The 12,392-nt window shown below is 48.7% G+C and overlaps 1 protein-coding gene across 1 annotated transcript in view; it reads left to right on the forward strand.

Annotated features, from left to right (window-relative positions):
• The first annotated feature begins 1,558 nt into the window (after positions 1–1,558).
• ZC3H18 (zinc finger CCCH-type containing 18) overlaps positions 1,559–12,392 on the forward strand; it is a 34,900-nt gene continuing 24,066 nt past the window's right edge. The window contains exons 1-7 of the mRNA XM_010134462.1: positions 1,559–2,149; positions 4,353–4,437; positions 6,686–6,834; positions 7,138–7,230; positions 7,627–7,784; positions 10,460–10,577; positions 11,487–11,785. Coding sequence (XP_010132764.1) covers positions 1,559–2,149; positions 4,353–4,437; positions 6,686–6,834; positions 7,138–7,230; positions 7,627–7,784; positions 10,460–10,577; positions 11,487–11,785 — 1,493 coding nt within the window. The remainder of the gene's footprint in view (positions 2,150–4,352; positions 4,438–6,685; positions 6,835–7,137; positions 7,231–7,626; positions 7,785–10,459; positions 10,578–11,486; positions 11,786–12,392) is intronic.

A 12,392-nucleotide genomic window follows, 5' to 3' on the forward strand; every position in this document is an offset into this window, starting at 1 on the left:
ATGTGGGTGACAGCAGCGGGAGAGGAGCCAGCAGTGTGCCCAGGTGGCCAAGAAGGCCAACGGCATCCTGGCTTGTACCAGCACCACTGTGGCCAGCAGGAGCAGGGCAGGGATTGTCCCCTTGGACTGGGGAGGCCACCCCTTGAATCCTGGGGTAGGTTTTGTCCCCTCCCTCCCAGAAGAACATTGAGGGGCTGGAGCGTTTCCAGAGAAGGGCAACGGAGCTGGGGCAGGAGCACAATGCGCTGAGGAGCGGCTGAGGGAGCTGGGGGGGTTGAGCCTGGAGCAAAGGAGGCTCCAGGGAGACCTTCTGGCTCTGACAACTCCCTGACAGGAGGCTGGAGCGAGGGAGGGGTCGGTCTCTGCTCCCCAGGAACAAGTGCCGGGATGAGAGGAACCGGCCTCCAGTTGTTGCAGGGGAGGTTGAGGTTGTCCCTGAGGAAGAATTTCTGTCCCGTTGGGGTTGTGCAGGCGTGTCGCAGGCTGCCCAGGGCAGTGGTGGAGTCCCCATCCCTGGAGGGGTTTCCCAGCCGTGTGGAGGTGCTGCTGAGGGACAGGGGTCAGTGGGGACCTGGCAGTGCTGGGGAACGGGTTGTTGAAAGGGCTTTTCCAAGCCAAACCAATCTGTGATTCAAATATTCCTTGCACAAGAGAGCTCAACCAGTTCCTTGGGTCAGACAGCTCGTCTGTAATTCATGGGATTTTTGTTTTCTGCAGTAAAGTAAATAGCTGGATGGGTTGGGGCTTTTTCCTGCTTTACATCTTGTCCCTTTCCTTTGCATTTGTTATGCTTATTCTAAGCAGATGTCTAATTTTTAACATATTCATACCAAGCTCATCCTGAGCTTCTCGCAGAAGCGCCTGGTGCAGACAGTTGTGAGGCTGATCTTCTTTGAAGGAATGTTGAATCTTTACTGTATAAAGGGTGGAGATTGAATGGCAATACACGCGCTGCCTAAATTAAATCAAATTAAAAATCCAGGGGTGTTCACTTGAGATCTTTTGCTTTCAGCTCTCTTCTGGGTGTAAGAAATACTGTAAACAGAGAGGCGGTTTTTGCAGCCTTCCTGTAAGCTGTGCTCCTGCACCTCTTCAGGAGCCTGTGCGAGCTGCGATGCCTTGTGCCGTAGTCACCAAAGACACCTGAAAACCTGGCCCCATGTCCTGGAGCTCACTCGTGTGTTCTCACACAAAATGCCACTGCTGATTGAGCCTGGGGTGAGTGGTACCGTGAGATCTCTGACGGTGGGTTGTGCAGCCTCACCTGTTAGAGCTTATAGATGAAGTTCCAACCTCGATCTCCACAGTTGTGTGAAGGGCAGCACACTCTTAACTCACCTGGGACAATACTGGAATCGGTTCTTTATGCAGTTTAAACTCTGTATTTTCTGTTTGAAGGTACTATGATAAACCATGTTCATTAATTCAAGCAACCTTTTCTTCTCTAGGAGGTCAAATTCAAGCATACAAATCCTGCAAGGTGAGTCTTTCTTCATTTCCACACTTGTTTCCCCATAACAAGTGTAATTCTCTACCCTCTGCAGACTCTTGGGTACTGATGGATGTTTCCGACAGCCCTGAGCGAAACCCCTGCTCTCCCGAGGAAGAGGACCAGCAAATTTCCGATGATGAAGTCCTGAAGGAGAGCGGATCAGACCGGGAACTTGACGGAGAGGGTGGGCAGGGCAGCGTTCTGGGAGAGGAGGAGGAGGATGGAGCCAGGGGACTGAGTCATGGCGAAGAGGAGAACCACTCGGATGAAGAAGACCGCTTAAGTGAAACCAAGTCTCAGGAGTCTGACAACAATGAGAGGAGCGGGGTGCTGAAGAGCCCTCCACCTCGCAAAGGAGAGGAGGAGGACCGGACAAATGACCTTGGTGATGAAGCGTCCTCGGTCACCCGTGAGCTAGACGAGCATGAGTTGGACTATGATGAGGAAGTTCCTGAGGAACCAAGTGGTGCTGCTGCAGAGGAGGATGGTGAGAAAGCTGCTGGTGAGGATGATGAGGAAGAGGAGAAAGGAGATGATGCCCATGAAGATGAGAAAAAATCCAGCAGCAAAAGTGACGATGAAAAGGACGGCCAGGATCCCCTCAAGGAAAAGAAGAAAGAAGAAGATGATGGAGAAATCGATGATGGAGAAATCGATGTAAGTAGGAGCTGGTGGGCAGAGTCCTGTCCAGAGTTTCAGAACCATGTGGCTTTTAAACTGCCGTGCCTTCCTCCTCCTCTGACGTGAATGTCTGTGTTAGCTGTGTCCCCACGCTTTTCCTTTGGAGGTAAGACCATACTATGTACTGGGTCCTAAACTTGGTGGCTGAGGTGTCTCATGCCACATATTGTAGAAAAGCTTTGTGCCAGGTAGTGGCAGAGCCACTGCAGATGTTTCCTCCAGTGCTTTAGGAAACTGTTTTGCCTCCATTCTCGGAGGACTTTTGAATGATGCTGGCAGCAAATGACATAACCATGGGTTAGTGACCTTTGTGAGCTGTGACCAGGTTGGGTTGAGGGGCTGGTGCTGGAGAGTGGCTGCTGTATGCTGGGGGCTCAGGCGTGGGCAGGCAGCCCGTGGCCCTGAGCTGTTTGTTGGGCTCTAGCACCATCTGGGTGCCTGGAAGAGGAACAGGAGGGTGGTGGGCTTTCTGGGAGGTGGTTTGGGTGATGTGTTCAGGGATGTGCAGTCCCTGTAGCTACTGGTTTATAGCTGAGAACAAATGCAGCTAGTTAGAGAAATGGAAAACTGGTTTTAATTGCATTGGTGATCAGGGCAGTTGAAGAGTCATATATTGTTTATGTTTTACTCTAATGGTGCTTTGACAATTCTGTTGCTTTAAAAAAGGTGAGGGGGTTTTTCTTCATTGCACCCATTCAGGCAGGTGTTTTTGTTAATCGTGTATTTTCCAAAAGTTTTGTGTATTTCTGATGCAGCCAGAAGGAATTTCAGGGCGTTGTGGGATAGTCCAAGCAGGAGGCGGCGGTGGGGGAGAAATGTCTGGAGTCCTGACTCCATGGCTGCTTCTCAATTACAATATGAATGGTTTCCTTCAGAGTCCGCTGCGTTCCGGGGAGCGCTCTCCTTACAAAGCACGAGATGAATCCATCCTCTGGTTTTCATACATTAACTCATAACAGGGTTCCCAGCTGCCTGCTTCCAAGGAGACCTCACAGAAATAAATACTTCCCCTTTTGTTCAAGTACAGCGTTTGCAAAGCCATCACGGGGCTCTTTTGAAAGGAGTTGGGCTGGTTTGTACCGCTCACGCGTCGCTGAGTGCCAACCCCGGCTTTGGGGGGGAAACTGTTAAATTGCTGCATTTGATTCTGCTTTCAGAGTTCTGTCTTGGAGAGAGGTTATTAATGCAAAGTTTAATTGGAATATTATTTAATTTGAATATCATTTAATTTGAAGCAATCCTCTCTGGTTCAGGAGAGCTCTCCTTGGGTTGCCTCCAGAGGAATGCAGAAGAGGCTGTTAACCTGTCTCTGCACATCCTTTGTTTCTGTACAGCCCAGTGATTTTTTTTTCCCTCCTTTGCAGCTGCTAAATTGATCAAAGTACACAATTCTCCCCATCTCTTCCATGTAGACAACGGCTGTCACTGCTGCCACTGCCACACCAAGGGAAGGCCTCTGCCAGATGTTCCCTCTTCAGACATGTTTCATATGCTGAAAGCTTCTGTGGCACGGAATGGAGGCAGGCAGAGAGAAGGATAAATAACCACTTTCTGTGCCACATACCTCTGACAACTCTCTGGTCACGTATGGCTTTGCCTTCTGCATTGCCACCTCTTTTTTTTTTTTTTAGCTTCCTTTGGCTTCTCAGATGCAGCCCGATGGAGCCAGGGAAGGTTTATTTTCCCTGGGGAACGAAGGCAAAGGCTGGTACTTCAAAGTTTCAGCAGCTTTCTTCCAGAGGTGTTTCATGACTGTTATTTCATGCTCATCCCCTGTGGCTCTTCATCTTTGAAGCAACCTCCATCTCCCAGAATTTCATCTTGGGGATGATGTTCGAGCTGATTCACAGCTCCTGTGTAGAGCTGAGGAGAAGGGAAGGTATCAAGTTGTTGCCAGAGAGAAGAAGAAGAAATATGTGGCTTTTTTTTTTTGCTGGAAAGCTCATGGATAAGATTTGGGGGAAGCATTTCATAATTAGTTACTGTAATAGGAAGAACCCCATGTCGACGTGTGTGATGTCTGAACTGGGTTAAATCAATGAACTTTCTGTTGCTTTTCTCTTGTGTTTTGCTCCAGGGTGTGTTTTCAGTGACTAATATTTGACCATATTGTGAAATGTCATGTCACTGCAGAAAATGTCCCACGTGAAATGTCAGCTTGTCTGTCTGTCTCTTCCAGGATGATGACTTGGAAGAAGGAGAAGTTAAAGACCCCAGCGACAGAAAAGTGAGGCCGCGTCCCACCTGCCGGTTCTTCATGAAAGGTAACACTGTGCCGCAGCAGTGGGAGAAACCCCCAGAAGCTGCTGATAAATGGTGCCTCAGGCGTCCTCAGCATCACCTTTCTGTGCCTCGGTGGCCAGATGTTGAATTTACATAGAGCCAATATGCAAAAATGGCTTTGCCTGAAGTGTGGTGAGCCCGGTAGAAGCAAATTTAGAAGGAAAACTTGCTCGTGTTTATACATAGCCTGGAGTAAAACTGCTCGGGCTGGTTTAACAGTCATCTGTTGCTTAGAGCTTATTCCGTGGAAGACAAAACTGCTAAATCCTCATTATTTCTCATCAAGCTCATGCCTTGCCAGAACGGAGCTGTTTTCTGCAATTCCATATCCATCTCGCTTCCCCAGTCAAAGGCGTTCACTGACATGTGTAAATTGAAAATAGGGCTAGAAATACTCTTTCTCTGTAAGAAATATTGATGTGACATCTGCTGAGCTGCTGCAGCCCCACAAATGCATCTGTGGATCAGGTTGCTGCGTGGTCCTGCAGGGCAACTCCAGTCTAGCCATCCAGAAAGCTCACTGAGACAGCATGCTGGACCAGAGGGGGCAAGATGGGCTGGTGGCCAGTTCTTCCACTGGGCTGAGGAACTGGTCATCTGGCATCAAAAATAATCCTCGTGTCAATAGAAGCTTTTTCCTCACGCCAGAAGATTGGTCCACGCTGTATCAGCTGCCACATTTTTCTGAAATGGGATTGTTGGCCTCAGCTGGAAGGAATGGGGATAGGAAATCAGAAAATGGGTCTTTCTGCAAATCGGACCCAAGACTTGAAACTTTTACATCTCATTTTGTTCTAATTCCTTTTAGTAGGACGTTCCCCAAAGTTTGTGCAACAGCACAACCATCTTAGACTGTCCTGCAAGTTTTTTTTAAATGCCGGGAGCAGGTTTCATAGGAGTTTTCTTATTTAAACTTACTTTATCTCTTTTCTACTTCCTTCAGCTTCATCACACTTAACATTTGCTCATCCACTTGGTTTTATTTACCATAGCCTTTGCAACCATTTATGAAAATCTGAAGTTAAAAGAAGGGTGGAGCACAGGGTGGAGTCTCTTACCCCTGGTGTCAGCAGCATGTGCAATGTAGGGAACTGCTTAGGGGGTTTCCAGAGACGTGACCATCCAATAGCAGGTACTTGGCTTCCTGGATGTCTTCCGGTATCGAATTTTCTGCCTATGCTGAGACGCGAACGTGCTGGTGATGATGGTGGAGCAGGGAAATTCCTGGGCAAGGAGAGGGGTTTGTTCCTGAATCCTCAGCATGACGTACGCCTCTGAGCCAAAGTCCAGCCTGTGGGAGCTCCTGCTCTGTTGACGTCGTTGGGTTTGGCACAGGTTCAGATAACACTGACATCCACCCTTAAAGGCTTTATTGCCACCGGGGAGATCAGGTGCCACTCACGTGGAACTTGAAGACATGGGGCTGTTTGTCCTCACTGTGTCTGAGGAGCAGTCGCGTGCATCGAGACTGGGGAACCCTCCTTGGGCCACCACGGTGCTCACTGCTCTGTTCCCTCTGAGGCCACTGCGCTAACACCCGAGCGAGCGCAGAGTTCATGATGCTTTTGTGGAGGAGGGATCTGCTGGGAAATCCGCAGAATGGATGTGCCTCTTGTTGAGTGGATTGCCGGAAGAAAAAGAGAAATAGGGGTTTGTTTGTCAGACAAGCTAAATTAAAGCTGGGAATTAGCTTTGTGTCCTGCTAGAGGCCGCAGAGTGTTACCATCTCTTTGGGGATGGTACCTGAGCTAATGAGCAGCTTCAGCTTCATCTGCTGCCCTCCATAGCAACGTCTCCTTTCCTGCTGTGCTGACAAGTGGAGTCGGCTGGGGAGAAAAGCTTTGATCTTTGTCTGTCTTCACTGGCAGTTTGTGTTTATTGTTTTCTGTAAAAGGTAGAACTCCTAACTTGAGGCGTTTGTCATTAATAAGACCTGAAGAGCCCACAGGCTTCTCACTGCGTTTGCTTGATGGTGTGTACGTGTCCATCCCTCCCTTCTCCCACCGTAATAAGATTCTGGTATGTTCATCCATCTGTGACTGGAGGCGTTTGTCCTCTCTGGGAAGGTGGGGGGTGACGAGTGTCTTTGTGTGAATGACAACAGGTGAATCTTGACAAAGTTGGAGAGAAGTGATGTATCTCAAACGGCATTATTCTTTGATGGGTTTTCAGTGACTGTGGGGGTGAACAGATGCTTGCTGTAGATCTGACAGAGCTGTATTTCCACAGGTCACTGTACTTGGGGCATGAACTGTCGATTTATTCACCCTGGCGTGAATGACAAAGGAAACTACTCCTTGATCTCCAAGCCTGAGCCCTTCTCCCCAAACGGCGCTCCTCCCATCGGCCCTCACCCGCTGATGCCCGCCAACCCGTGGGTACGAACCTCTTCTCTGGGAGTTTATGGCTTCTGCACGCAGCTTTTGACTCCTGCTCTAGCAGAAGTGAAGATTTTTCTTCTGAGCTAGTTCCAAATTCATCTGTTGGATTTGTTATTTTTTTTTAAAGGTAGTAGACGGGAATAATTTTCTATGCATGTTCCAGCTCATGTCCTGCTGATACATCTCTGGAGTATCCAGAGGTGCTCCAGGGTAACTGTTCACAAAGCCTGAGTTTAAAACTAAGCTACTTAAAACTAACATTAAGTATTTGTCTCCTTCCTCTTCTCACCCTTCTAACAGGGGGGGCCTGTCGTGGACGAAATCTTACCTCCACCCCCTCCAGACCCTCCAACAGAAAGTGCCTGGGAGAGAGGACTCCGGCACGCTAAAGAGGTAACCACCGTCCTCGGGAGGTGTGCGGGCTGGCTCCGGAATCCACTGGCCTGTTTCATCGGGAGCAGGATGCTGAAAGAGCTCTTTGGGAGCGTGTGGAGTCCTGCTCTTTCTGAGGAGCCTTTCTTTTGCCTTTCAACCTATTAACAGCATCTTGAGATCACAGTTGTTTCACAGGCAGGAGGAGGTGACATCTACGTTTGGTTTCTTTATATTAACATGAGTTGGGGGGGCGGGTTGTGGCCCTGGAGGCGTGTTCATGAGACCTGGGCAGAAGGATGGTGCTTAGTTGAAGGGCGGGTTTCTCCCAAGGGAAAGGGTTTTAGTACTGCAGTTGGTCTGTGCCTCAGAAATGTTCTCTCTTTTACAGTGGTTTTATTTTTTCTGTTGTGGCAGGTATTAAAAAAGGCAACTATGAGAAAAGAACAAGAGCCTGACTTTGAGGAGAAGAGGTTCACTGTGACTATTGGAGAAGATGAGCGTGAATTTGACAAAGAAAACGAGTTTTTCCGCGACTGGAATTACCGCATCACCAGAGACGTCAGAGATACAGCGTAAGACACAGTCTTGGTTTTGCTGTGTGGAACAATGGGTGGGAAACATAGCACAGCGTGGCAGTCCCCAGATAACTTGTTCCTCCAGACTGGAGAAACGCTCACCTCAGGGGCTGGAAGCAGCTTCCATCAAGCAGTGTGCACAGTGGTTAAAAATTTGAGCTGCCCCCACTTGCTCCATTTCAATGCTACCTTCTTTTACAGTCATCTTTAAAGCTTTCTGCCCCCAGTGTTGTTGGCATACTGGTCCCCCAAGGCCACACTCTAGTTGTGCATTGGCTGCCTCACACCAGTGCATTCCTCTGACTTTTTTTCCACTCGTTTTTCTTATTCCACCCTCTGCAATTTTTAAAATGCTAAAGCTGGGGCTGTGAAGCTGGAGGATGCTCAACATCCAAGGGCTTCAGGGCAGCAGTCGCTCTGGCTTGACCAGCTGGGTGTTTATTTGCAAGGACTTTGGCACAGCAGCCAGGCTTAAACATCTGGACCAGTCCCAGATAAACTGTTTAGTAAGACACTGGTCAGAAAGCAAACTTGTAAGCTGCCAGGGCATAGCCTGGGCCAAAGCAAACACCCCAAACTGAAGTGTTTAGGTAGGGTAAATCTCAGACACACTCCTGTCCCGATGGCAGGCAGGAGAAGGTGTGAGGGTGACCCAGCCAGCTCTCAGTGTCTTGTTAGTAGTTCTTGAGCCAAGAAATGGAATGGAAAAAGCAATTTTAGAGAGAGAGGCTTGTATTCTGCGGAATACAGGTGAACCTGTGTTTCTCTCTTGCTTAAACATCCTCCTTCCTAATGGATTATTTCTACTCACCAAAGCCTGGCTCTGTCTGTTTGAGAGGGAATGAACTGGGAAATAAGATCTGAAAAGGAGCAGGTTAAGCTTCGTCTTTGCTTGGCAGTGCAGTTCCTTTCCCCATCTTAAAAACAAGCTGTCTACTCAGTTCCACTGCCTGAAACAAAACAGTTGCCCCACATTAATTTTCGCCTGGGACCATATCTGGGTCTTCTCTTCCTCAGCCATTACTTGCAGTTGCCCCTGGGACGTAGTATCACCAGTGGGTTGACCATACAGTGTCTTTGTTTTATGATTGTATACAAAATCTAGCATCAGGGTTCTGGTTGTTGTGTGCCGCTGCCCCACTCACGTACAAACCGTAGTGTTAAATCCTACTGTTTAGGATTTAAACAGCTGCTGCTGTAAACTCTGAAAAATGGTGGGTTTTTCTCCCCCACACATACTCTTGTTGGTTAGATTGACACCTCGCAGCACACTCACCACTGGTGATGCAGCTGGCATGTTAGTAAATGCTTTCAGGACTGTCTTGTGACATGTAAAGATGTCTAAATAGTTCATAAATCCCTTTTTCTTTTTTGAAAAACTATAGGGAGGTGGACATCAAAGAAAACATTAACTATGGGTAAGCAGGTCTTTGATTCCAGTACTGTTACAACTGTAAGAAAATACTCCCTTTCCTTTCTCCATTGCACTCTGAAAACTTCCCAGGCCACAGACCGCTGTCCCACCAGTGTGGTGGGCGATAACCAAATGGGTGTATTTGACTTTTTTTTTTCTTGGGGGAGGGTGGTACCAATTATTTACCTGAGGATTTAAGCACTGACTTATCTAAATGCACAGCAGTAACAAGTCCACAAATGTTATAGGAAGGGACTGGGGAGATAAGTGGGCCCTTTATTCCTCTTACTCACAAGTCAGGGTCTCCTTAGGGATAATCTGGAATTTGGGAGCACTTGATTTATAACCTTAGTTGTGCCACTGACTCCTCTGTGGCCCTGGAAGTTTCTTGTGTCTTGTGCCCACCTCCCCATCTTTCCACTGATCTGATGTTGTTACTCCAGGCGCTGGCAGGGATTGACTCTGGGAATCAAAACATCCAATAATGTCAGTAGAAATCATCAAATGGGAGGAAACATGGCAGATTTGAGGAGGGTGGGTTTTCAATTGTTTTCCCCACCAAAAGTAATGACAGTTTTGCCATTGAGTGGGGTGCTCACCAGTTCTTTGGGCATGCTGAGGGGCCAGCACCTGTTTCCGCTGGAGAATAGCAACTACAGAGGCAGTTCCCTTCATTGCACAGGGTTACTCCAGGCCCAGGGGCAGAGCGTTGCTGGCCTGGCCCCAAAGCTCAGCTTCTCCCAGTGGAAAGCTCAGCAACAGCTCATATCTCCTGCTGGTGGTACTGGGATGCACCCACCGCCTCTGGTGGCAGGGGAGTGGGGGATCACGATCCATTCCACTTCGGTGTGAGGGTGCTTGAGATGAGCTCTGTGTGTGTATGGACAGAAAACCCAGCTCTAAATCAATGAGGCAAAACGTGGTCTGTCACAGTCTCATTGGTCTGGAGCAGCTGTAAAAAACACCAAAGCAATCGGTGTTTCTGCGTTTTACCCCTTTGGTTTGAAGGCTGGGTTCCGTTTGTAGTGTTTCTCTTTTTTGTGTTTATCAAGAAAGGTTTGTGCTTTTCTCTAAGCTTCACTGAAAAGAAGTCTGTCTAGGATATGTAGAAAACAAACCACTTTGTACAGTCACACACCACTGAACGTGGTTTTTATTGTCAGTGCGCGGTGACTAAAGCCTGCCCTAGAATATGTAGCGGTTCTGTACAGCGACAAGGTGATGTTTCCCTCTCTAACCTCCCTGTTTTTCGTTGTAGGCTTGATCCCTATACAGATCCCTACTATGACTATGAAATAGAACGGTTCTGGCGTGGTGGGCAGTACGAGAATTTCAGGGTTCAGTATACAGACCCTGATCCGTATCGTAACTACAGAGTAAGTAAGGTAATACCCCTTTTCGTGCTTCCCCTCACAACTCTCTTCCAGAGCCTTGTGGTGCTTGTCCTGTTTCCAGTGCAGGGGTTGAAACGGGTCTTGCTATGTCCAATCAAGATGCTTAATCTCACAAATAGTTAAATCTTGCCTTAATTAGCGCCCACTTTAGGTGCAGGGCAGCGTGATGAAGACAAAAACATTGTTTGAGGTGGAAAGACAGTTCCTCTTCATGTGTGCTGGCCGCTCCTCCGCGTCCCAGGCAGTACCACATCCCCAGCTGCTCTTGGCAGCGTTGGCAAGGGAGGGAGTTTCCAGGGAATAACCTGCCTGAGGAACAGTCAGCTTGATAGTTACTGGGACAGACAGGGGTTATGTTTGGACAGGTTTTGTGTGGAGACAGAGCCTCTGGCGTGGCCGTCCACCACTGGTGGAGTTGGATGTTAGCTGGGTTGGACAAGGAGAGCGCCTGGTTGGTTGCTGAAGCCCAGATGCAGCAGCTTTGAGCTGCTGAAAGGTGAAAATAAGGCTCGGAACCCTTTCCCTCGCTCCGTTTTGCCCTCGTGCAGTTATTGTCCATGCAGTTATTTTCAGGGTGCTTGTTTGTCAAATTAATTAATGTTATGAGCATGATTAGCAGTGAGGCTAAATACCTGTAAATGTCAATACATTTATTTAATAAGCTTAATAAGCCAAATTAATCTGCGACTGTTGAAAATTACAACTATGATGAATATGATGCAGCGTTCTGTTCCTCTCTGCTTTCTGCCCGCTCGGCAAACAGTGATGGCCAGCAAACCCCGGATGATTTATCTCAGTGCCTTGCTCTGCTGTGGGTGGGTGTTTGAAACCTCGCTGCCCACTTTTAGATGCTACCACGGTGTCATGATGTTTTCTGCTTTCTTCTGAAAGGAAAGAGAGCGAGAACGGGAAAGGGAACGAGAGAACAGACAACGAGAGCGGGAACGCGAGAGGGAGCGAGAGCGGGAGCGAGAGCGGCGCCAGCGGGAGCGAGAGCGAGAAAGGGAGCGGGAGCGCGACAAGGAACGTCAGCGGCGGAAAGAAGAGTGGGAGCGCGAGAGAGAGCGAGTGAAGAGAGATGAAAAGGACAGGCAGCACAGGGACCGGGACAGGGACCGAGACCGGGACAGGGACAGGGAACGTGAGAAGGAGAAGGAAAAACCAAAGCCTCGGTCCCCGCTGCTCCCGAGGTAAGTGGTTGCTGGAATCAGACGTGGTGTTTTAACTGACGTGGCTTTAGCTGCAGTTCACGACCCAGGCTCAGCTGGTCAGCGGAGAAGATCCTTGTTGTCTGTAACTGTTGAGTCAAGCCGTAGGAAGGCAAGGCTTTACATGAGCCTTGCTGGCCACTAAGTGGAGCTCAAACCTCGGTAAGAACCCAGTGAGCACAACCTGACTGTGAAAGGAGGAGAGCGTCTTCCTGTGGCCTCTGAGCGTGGAGATGTTCAGCTTGTCCCTGTTCCCTTGAGGCTGGAGCATGTTTTGGGAGGCTGGCTGAGTCCCCAGCACGGAGGGAGTCCTGTGGATGGTGGCAGCTCCCTTTGCGGCCATGACAAGTGTCCTTTGAGAAGAATGAGGGCTGATTTGGGAGTTTGGGGATAGCAAAATATTAAGTAAAACTCCAGAAAGAGGCTGGAAAAGGTAAAATGATTGTCTGCCTTGGGATGAGGCTCTGCTGGGTGGAATTGCAGCCTGGAGGAGCATTTCTTGCCCCTGAAAATCCTGGTTCTGACCTGTGCGAAAGGGACGTTCTAATGTCGCAACGTCTTTTGGTCCAGAATTGTCAAGTTTCCTGCT

This window comes from Buceros rhinoceros, unplaced genomic scaffold, assembly GCF_000710305.1.
Source record: "Buceros rhinoceros silvestris isolate BGI_N320 unplaced genomic scaffold, ASM71030v1 scaffold1924, whole genome shotgun sequence".
Lineage (NCBI taxonomy): Eukaryota > Metazoa > Chordata > Aves > Bucerotiformes > Bucerotidae > Buceros > Buceros rhinoceros.